The sequence below is a fragment of the Lathamus discolor genome, chromosome 4 (assembly GCF_037157495.1).
Source record: "Lathamus discolor isolate bLatDis1 chromosome 4, bLatDis1.hap1, whole genome shotgun sequence".
Taxonomy (NCBI): Eukaryota; Metazoa; Chordata; class Aves; order Psittaciformes; family Psittacidae; genus Lathamus; species Lathamus discolor.
Genome location: NC_088887.1, coordinates 113,407,257 through 113,416,437, shown reverse-complemented (window position 1 = coordinate 113,416,437; position 9,181 = coordinate 113,407,257). Strand labels below are relative to the sequence as shown.

The 9,181-nt window shown below is 35.1% G+C and overlaps 1 protein-coding gene across 1 annotated transcript in view; it reads left to right on the top strand.

Moving 5' to 3' along the window:
- Positions 1 to 9,181, top strand: part of DYNC2H1 (dynein cytoplasmic 2 heavy chain 1) — a 169,158-nt gene that overhangs the window by 871 nt on the left and 159,106 nt on the right. The window contains exons 2-12 of the mRNA XM_065678686.1: positions 1,721 to 1,891; positions 2,916 to 3,051; positions 3,383 to 3,501; positions 4,070 to 4,214; positions 4,949 to 5,181; positions 5,425 to 5,559; positions 5,657 to 5,770; positions 5,965 to 6,076; positions 6,252 to 6,376; positions 6,962 to 7,137; positions 8,465 to 8,660. Coding sequence (XP_065534758.1) covers positions 1,721 to 1,891; positions 2,916 to 3,051; positions 3,383 to 3,501; positions 4,070 to 4,214; positions 4,949 to 5,181; positions 5,425 to 5,559; positions 5,657 to 5,770; positions 5,965 to 6,076; positions 6,252 to 6,376; positions 6,962 to 7,137; positions 8,465 to 8,660 — 1,662 coding nt within the window. The remainder of the gene's footprint in view (positions 1 to 1,720; positions 1,892 to 2,915; positions 3,052 to 3,382; positions 3,502 to 4,069; positions 4,215 to 4,948; positions 5,182 to 5,424; positions 5,560 to 5,656; positions 5,771 to 5,964; positions 6,077 to 6,251; positions 6,377 to 6,961; positions 7,138 to 8,464; positions 8,661 to 9,181) is intronic.

Below are 9,181 nucleotides of genomic sequence, written 5' to 3'. Positions count from 1 at the left end.
AGCGCGGGTCCGGTGCTCAGAAATGGCTGATCTCTGCGTGGGGAGACATCTTCCTGCTGTAGATATCTGTTCTGGCCTTTGTGTCTGTTGCATGACTTACTGGCCCAAGAGTTTGTGAAGACCATCTGATCAGTTGGGGGATATAGTTGCTGTGGGATTGTGCCCGTGCTGATTGCATAGTTCTGGTGTGCTGCCTACTGTCGCTGTGTGGATGTAGCGCGGCCTGGGAAATGGCATGTTGCCTTGCTGCAAATGCCGGCTGGAGTCTGACGTGTGTATGGGTCGTTCCTGGGAGGGGGTGCACGCAGGTGACTGGAAGAATTGCATTGCCTTGTCCATGCAGGAATTACGGTCCAGTGTGGCGTATTGGCTTGTACTTGACAAGTCCGAAGGTGTGTGTTTGTCTAAATAATGTATTTGCAGATTGATATGTCCAGCTGTGAGCAAATCTGAGGTTAATTGTAAGAAATGACCTGCTCTGAGTGTGTGTGTGCAAGGAGCAACTTATCCCAGTGATACTGTGGGGGTGGGATGTGCTGGTGAATGTCACCGTGCAGTGAGGTGTGGCAGCTACAGGCAAAGTGTGGATGGGTCTTGATCTGTGTCTCTGCTATGAGACAAGGGACGTGGTGTCTCTTATATCAGCAATGGAGCTTTTTTCTGCTCTGAAGACTAGTGTTATGGGTCCTTAACACATGAACTGCTGTGTGGACCACTAACATTCCTCCTTGTGTAATCCTGTGTAGTCTGTGAACTTGAGTGTGTGCTTTATTCGTGCAAGAATGAGCATTTATTTGTACCAGTTTTGGGGCTGTGCTGCTGAGCCACTGTCATCAGCTGTGGAAGATAAGGCATGTATCGGGGCTATATATACCTGTATATATACCTGTGGTCTCAGTGAAATGATGTCTGTTGATATGATAGAGTTGATAAGAAAGTAAATTTTGCTGTCCACTGTTTTTACTAGTCCTCTGTTTCTTTTAAGAGGGAAAAAAGTTCATAAATATTTAGTTACACAGAACTTGGAATTTCAGCAAGTGTATCTTTTTGACATTGTTTTATCAAATGCTTAATAATGTTCTCCTGTTTTATGAATTCTCAGTCAAAAATAGTTTCAATAATTTATTATATGGCAATTTTTGGAGCTTTACCTGTAAGCTGGGCTGTGAAGGGAGTTAGAGTCAAGTTGCAACTTACGATTTTACTGATGAAGGAGCATGTCTTTGTCTGTACCTTGAGAAATCAATGAATTGAAATAGAATTATGTACTTAAAAACTCAGGAGAACAGTACTGAGTACTTAGAAAAATATTCCCAAATTCATGTAGCATAAAAATACAATTAAAAAAAATAGACTTCGTGCTTAGTTTTCCCTAGGCACAATGTGGAGTTTCTGGTTTGTCCCCAGGAAGTGGTAAGTGGAGTTTTCAAAATCAAAATGACATAAGTAATAATAATATGTAAATTATGGTATTTACAGATATGATCAAAAAGGCATTATGTATTTGATGTTGTAATTCAGGTTCCTATGAGCTCAGGAACGAGTATAATAAAAATTTTCATTTTTGGTGCAAATTAGATACTACCAGAATGTTACCAGAGCCCGTAGGAGTAATGTGGTATTTTTTTTTTCTTGATGTAAATCATTTGTGTAAGTTGTGTATGTAATTTAGTATAATATGCGGTTTTCTAAACAAATCCTGTCTTCTTGATTATTACAGATTGAAGCTAATGATTCAAAGGAGAATGTGCTGGTGTTCTTTAAGCTGCGACCTGATATAATCACAGAAGATAATCTTCACAGTAATATTCTTATATCATCTATGCTAGATTCACCAATTAATACCCTTTATCAAGCTGTACGACAAGTTTTTGCACCAGTGTTACTGAAGGTGAGCAATATGTCAGTCTAAATGTCTTGTACATTTGCATTGAAACAGTGAAATTCGAGAGGATGTTAACTATACTGAGATAAATATTTTAAGTTTTAAAATTAAAGAACATAAATAATGGATGATAGTTCTAATTTCTAGGTTATAGAAGGTACTTCATGTCCTATCAGTAAGGATGAGAGGATGATTGTGGTCATACACATGCCTGATTAGAGATGTGGAACACACTGAGCAGGGGTGGTTAATGGAGACAGCAGCTCCATACCTCCTTTGCACCAGTAATTCTGGTCTTGTGTCCTTTTCTTGTTTTAGTTACTCTTATTCTATGAAATGCATAGGTCTGTGTCATGCAATCCATGATTCTGTAATATGTGGCATGATTCTCTCTGTAAGTGTGCTAGGTTCTATATTAATTTTACAGCTGCATTTTTAAAATTTTTGTTTTCTGTTTTGTTTTTCTTTTCAAATGTTCTGAGGCTTTTCCTTCTGTTCCATTAAGGAATATATTTCCTTTGTGTGTTTTTTATCACAAATGATAACCATGGCTGTATTTCGTGAGATGATCACACAGTTTCAGCATTTAAATTTTTTTTGTTTTGTTTATGTCACAATATTAATAAAATAGTATGTCATAATATTGATAAAATAATTTCAGAAAAAACAATAACTTTTAATATTTGATTCTAGCATTTTCCAGATTCTACTGTAGAAGTAGACAACAAATTTATATAACTTAAGAGAATTCATTAATAAGGAATTTTGAACACATTTGCAGAGTGTCTTTATAAATTCAAGAACTGACTTTTGATTTTGTGGTAGTTTTTTTATTATAGTATTGTTTTGAGCTTTTAAGTGAAAAGAATGAGGTGGTTTTCTTTGATTTGAAAAAGTAAACTGTTACATTGTCCCATTGTGCTGGTTACTACTATTAATCTGAATCAAGTTTGTTTTGTTTTTAAGATTAATGGGAGGAAAATAGTGATTTTTCTATCATATGACAAAATTTTTGAAATTATCTTTGCAGGATGAGAGATGGAGTAAAACATTTGATCCTAAACTCCAAAAACTTTTAACTGAGCTTGAAACTGGCTTGAGTACTGTTCTCAGAAGATCAGATCCTAATTACAGAGGATCAAAATTCAATGAAGATGATGTGCAAGGTTTGTTTTGCAGTTACGTCTGTTATAGTTAATGATAAAATTTTAAATTAGGAATAAATAATTTATTTAGGGGTTGAGTTTTCAGACTTCAATATCCTAGTGACTGCAGAGTGTGAAGTATAAATGGGTGTAATGTGTAGATTGGAATTAGTGATGATCAACTCTGGTCTCTTAGTATGAACTTGATACTAAATCTAGTCAGAGTAAGAAGTTGAAGGATAATTACATAACCATAGAGTAAAAATTAGCTTTAGGAGGTATGTTCTGACAGAAAATATTTAATAACTGTTTGTATACTTCGTATTTAAATATTTTACCTTATTACTTGCAGCTGTACTTACACCAACAGATGAATTCCAGTACTGGATAGAATGTGCTCGTCATGGAAGTAAATGGTGTAGTAAAGAGAGAGCTTCTTATTTTAAGGACTTATTTGAGGACATTGCAAAAGTATGTTTTCTTTTTTGTGATCTGGCATATATTTGTAGACTCTTCTTATGAAATATGCGTCAGTGTATGTACATTCTTTTCAAGTGTATGAATATATAACAATTTGGTTTTTTTTTTCTTAGACAAAATATTACTTTACATAACATTCATGTAGTTTCTACTGACAGTGGTGCAAGGGAATACCAGCAGTTAACTGGGAGCAAATTTGACCATTGAATATTAAGAGCTGCTATAGAAATATAAGTCTCCTACAGTTTGTGAAATAGAAATTGGCTCATGAAGTTACAAAAAGGAAAACTGAAAATGCAGCAGATAATAATGAATGCCATAGTGCAATATTTCTGTCACCTGTAAAGCGCTTGCTTGAATAGGTTCAGTGCCAGTGCATTCTTCACATGAATAAACTTACACAAAGGCTTGGTCTTTGAGAGTATTATGCCATATTCTGTTAAACAATAAACCCCAGGCAACTGTAGCAATTGCCAGCTTCAGAAAAGTGTAAATATTTCTACAGTACAAATTGCAAAGCAATCGTATTAAGGATTTTTTTTTTGGTTTTTTTTCCTAGGATTATTTCAACCTGGATAGTCTCTCATTATTTGAAGTTGTGGATTTGGTAGAGACTACCAAGGGTACTCTTGATGGTGTGTGGAGGCAAACAGAACATGATCCTTATCCACAGCCGCGCATGCATAATCTCCTGGATGTAATAGGTAAGCCTATATGCAGTCTTTGTTAAATGAACAGTTGAGAATAAGTAAAATGAACCCTTGAGCAGAGACCTTCTTCCTCCTAAAGGCATCAGTGGTAGCCTGCAGCAAAAAAGTGCTTTCTTCTTATCATGACCATTAATACTATTTGCCTTATAGTCCAGTAGTTCAGCTAGTTCTGGTAGATGCTTTCATAGGTGCTTGGGAAGATGACAGGTAATAACAAGATGGAGTTGGATATCTTTCAGCCTGTGGACTGGATTTGTCTTGCTTCTGTCTGACTCTTTGTCTTTCTCTCAGAGGAGGAAATTTGTTTACATAAACACCTGTTTGAAAGTTTATTCAGTCTGTGCGGAAGTGATTGCTTCTCTTTCTCTCAACGGCAGTCCCATTTTCCAGGACAGGCATAAGAGTTTGCCTGCAGCTGCCACATCTGTATGTGCATGGGGGAAGGATTGCTAGGGACAGCCAGCAACTGCCATTACTGCTGATAAAAGCAGATGGTTGTGGGTGGATTCCACAATCCAAATCTGTCAGCTTTTGATGTTGGACCAACCTCAGTTTAACATGGAGATGTTTAAGAGATTTGTTGAATCTGAAGCAAAATAATCAGTTATTGATATATTTGTGTGGTTTGAAATAAAGACATTATACATTATTTTTAATGTGATTGGGATATGATAAAGCATTTAAAGGAATTATAACAGATTGCTTTTGTCTACTTCTTTGTTTTCTAGGTGGCTCACTAGGTAGATACGTTCAGAAAAAATTAGCAGCTTTGAATTTGTGGAAGGATGCTTTCCACAGCGTTAAAGAAAATCTAAAGGCTGGCATCTTCATTTGTGAACAGTGGGTGTCGGTTTGTGAGTACCTAACGGGACAACTGTGGCAATATTATGCTCTACATCCATGGAAAAATGAGAAATATTTCCCTGAATTGTTAGCCAAACTTGGCAAACGTCTTGATGAGGTATGGTTTATTTCATTAGAAACGGCATTAAACAACAGTGTTTTAAGTTAAAAAAAGAAATAAAAAAAACTTGCACAGCCTTTTCAGAGTCAGACAGCATTCAATAATCCATGTGTGACTGAGTCTTTCAAAAGTCTCTTGTAAGAAGGAAAGGGATGCGATGTGCTACTGGTGCTTTTTTTCTTCTAAATGTAAGTTTTGTATTAAAAAAATGTTGCATATATAAATTTTTTTCCATTATAGGTGCTAACTGTTAGAACACTGCATGAAAAACTTGCGTTCTTTTTGCCAGCTGGAGAACAAAATGCTTTACGTCTTGCCCAAGTGTTTGAACCCTTTGCTGGCCTAAATCCTGTACACTATAATCCTTACACAGAGGTATAATGCTTAGTTTTAATTTAGTCACATTTTTTCTGTAGCTTTTTATAATGTGTATGGAGAGTCCTAAACTAACAGATGAATTAATTATCTCTAGCCATTATGGAAAGCAGCAGTCTCTCAGTATGAAAGAATTGTAGCACCAGCGGAACAAAAAATAGCAAGCAAATTGAAGAAAGTTATTTCAGAAATTCAGGACAGCCCTCAACAGGTATGAGTATTTTTGTAGTCTGAACACTGTCTTAAAGATAGTTATTGGATTCTTAAGTAGCCAGTTTAGAGGACAGGCATAAGTCCTTAGAGTCAAAGATAGTATTTATGGACAGCAATAATGAGTATTGTCAGAATATGTTTAATTTTTTTCTCAAGAGAAAGAGATAATTTCTTTTAAACTTCATATTCCAGCTTCTTCAAACATTTCAGAAACATAAGGAACTGATAAAGCATCCAAATATAAGCAAAGAATTGCTTTTTGAGAGGGAAATATTGCTAGCAAGACTTCAAGATTATGTCAAAGGTAAAAATGTATTTAAAAGTATTTAATTGCCTTAGGGTTTTTTGAAAATACTGAAATTCTTTATTTACTTTCAGAATTATGTCAGTATCCCTAGCATATTTTTATAACTACAGTAATGATTTTAAGCTTGGTCTATTAGTTTTCTGGTCTAACATGAATGTTTTGCTTATGTTAGACTATCAAAGAGACTTTGAAACTCGATGTCATGGTGTTCCTGGTGATGTTTCTGGACCACTGTCAGGCAAAAACCTTTCTGAAGTTGTCAATAATATTGTATGGATACGGCAACTGGAGCTGAAGGTAACAGATTCCATTACTGTTTAGACACAATATTATCACAGAATATAAAACATCGTATTTGAGATTTCTGTAGGTAATTCCCCCAGGAATTGTTCCCCTTGGTCTGCTAAAGATCTAGAGAGCAGTTCAGCTGATGTGTGTCAGTTGTGTGTCTACTTTAGACTGCACTAAATTTCTTGGTAGCCCTCAAATCTCAACTGATTGTATTGACTAGGGTTTCCGTTAATTTGTTCACACATCTAGATGTGAAATCTCATTTGCAGTGCCTTTGAGTTTGCCATGGACCTTATAGATACAGCAAAGGACACAAAGAAGATCTGTACCTTTATGGAAAATAACTAAAGACCGTGTGGCATGCTCTGGGATATCTTAATAGCACCTACAATGGGCAATTTATTCAGAGCCAGTTTACTGTAACAAGAATATGGGCATCTGGGATACAATTCAGGATTCCTTTTTTTTTTTCCTTCTAATAGCTTTTTAATGTCATTGGGATGTTTTGTAATACTGATTTTTATTGTAGTGATTTTTCTTCTCTTTGAATACTCAGAAGTTAAAGTTCTTTGCACTGTGATTGTGTTTAAGGTGGATGACTCTATCAAGCTGGCAGAGGTTCTTCTGTCTGACTTACCTGGATTTCAAACTTTTCATCAAAGTGCAGATTCTTTTCAGGAACAGTTAAAAGTATATGAACAAGAACAATTTGATGATTGGTCTAGGAACATCCAGTCAGAATTATCAAATCCCAAGTCAGGACTTTGGTAAATAGATTTTCATTTAAATAATGTTTATGCTGAAATCTGTGGTGTGGTGTAGTTCAATAGAACTTGATGGAGGAAATAAAAAAATAAATAAATTACAGAATTGATAATGAGTGGAAAACCAAAAAGAAAGAGTTTATTATAATTTCATCGTCCTGCCAGGCTTTGTAAGGTGAAGTATACAGGACAGTGTTTATAACTAATCTTACAGCATCTGTTAACACCTGGAATAAAAAACATATTTGGTTTGCTTATTGTTACTACTTGTCATCCATTGCAAAACATACAGTAATGATGTCTAGAAACCAAATAACTGTACATACACTCTGTTTAGACATATAGAGTAACAAATTGATTGTTATTGACAAGAAATTCTGTAATCTAAATAGAGCAGATAAAAGAAAGTCAAGAAAGAAATTGAAACCAAATATATCTTAACAATTTTTTTAATTGCTTTACCATATAGCTTCTGCCTGCATCCTTGAGTGTTGCAAATTTTCTTTGAAAAAAGTGTCCAGTTTCAGAAGATACAGATGATATGTACGTGTCAACTTATATTTTATGAAAAAACACTCAAATATAACAATAAGTAGATTCAGCACTCCAGTATATACCAGCCATCTAATTTACTAATACCATAAATTTTTGATATTGAGAGATTTTAAAAGATGTGAAGAAATTCTTTAAAAGGAAAAGAGATAGCTCACTGCAAAGGGGAATGCAGTGGATATAGAAACTAGAAAGAGGTGAGTGAAAAAAGTAAAAATATGAGTAAATCTGAAGTTGTTTTGAAAGAAGCCTAGAACGATGGTGGCAGAAGCATTCCTACCATAGAAAAAGAAAAAGTGGGGCAGTAAAATCTAAATATAGGGTGATATTCTTATTAGCATCTAATTGTGTATACCAAAGCATTCCACTAATCCAAGTCCTGGTTGCTAGATTGATTCCCTTAGAGAATTTCTTCTCCTTAGCAGCGCTGAAGGCTGAGGCCTGCAAAGTGCCTGCTTGAGAGAGCACAATCAATTGGTCCAGTGTATTTGAGAAATACTGTCTAGCTGCGAGGTATGCGTTAACTGTTGTAATAAGCCAAGAAAACTTTATGAACAAAACCAGTAGGCATTGTTAATTTCTTCTTGTCTTCACTGGCTTTTAATTAAGAGAAAAGTTATTGGAATAATTTATGAGTTAATTAAAATGTTAATAACCATAGAAAAACAGAATGACATCAAGCTTTTTAGAATGTTTAATGTATTATTATAAAATCCACCAAAGAAAGGATCAATATCAAACTATAGCCAATAATACATTTAATTTGATTTTTGTTTAGCATCCAAGCTAACAGTCCTGTAATGGAGTTGGATCATGTTTTTGGAACACTAAACATACTTTATTCAGATCGTTTGGTGACTCTCCTAAGAGAAGTACGTCAACTGTCAGCACTTGGTTTTGCTATACCAGCTAAAATACAGCATACTGCAAACACTGCACAAAAATTCTGTAAGCAAGCGGTCATCCTCAAACAGGTATAAGATTAAATGCCATAATAACTTCCTGTTCTGACTTCCAGCTTTAGTAGCAGAACTTCTTCAGACTATTATCTTTTCTGATTGTGTGGCCAGGCTTTTTGTTGTGTTGTCTGTATGAAAGTGATGTGTTCCTTGAAGAAATTACCTAAGCCCTTAAAAGAGAACAAAAACAAAGAAATACTCTGCAATTTCAGAACGTGTTTTTTGAAACCAAATGGATTATGGTATTAAAGCAATGTCAAGTTAGTGTATGAGTATACAAAAATAAGACTACTAATTAGTTGCCCTCCTAGTTTTAGTCTTAGTTTCTGATTATTATAACTGAAGGAAAATGTCATAACATTGACTAAACTGAGTTGTGGGGTATCACTCTTACTTCAGCTGCCAATCTGGAAGTAAATAGATCTCTTTTAGGTCTTGTGTCATATCCTGGCAGATGTCATAGGTACTTGGAGGTCCCTAAAATTGTGCTAGATGCTTACATTTGCATAAAATATTGGAACTGTTCCACTTAAATC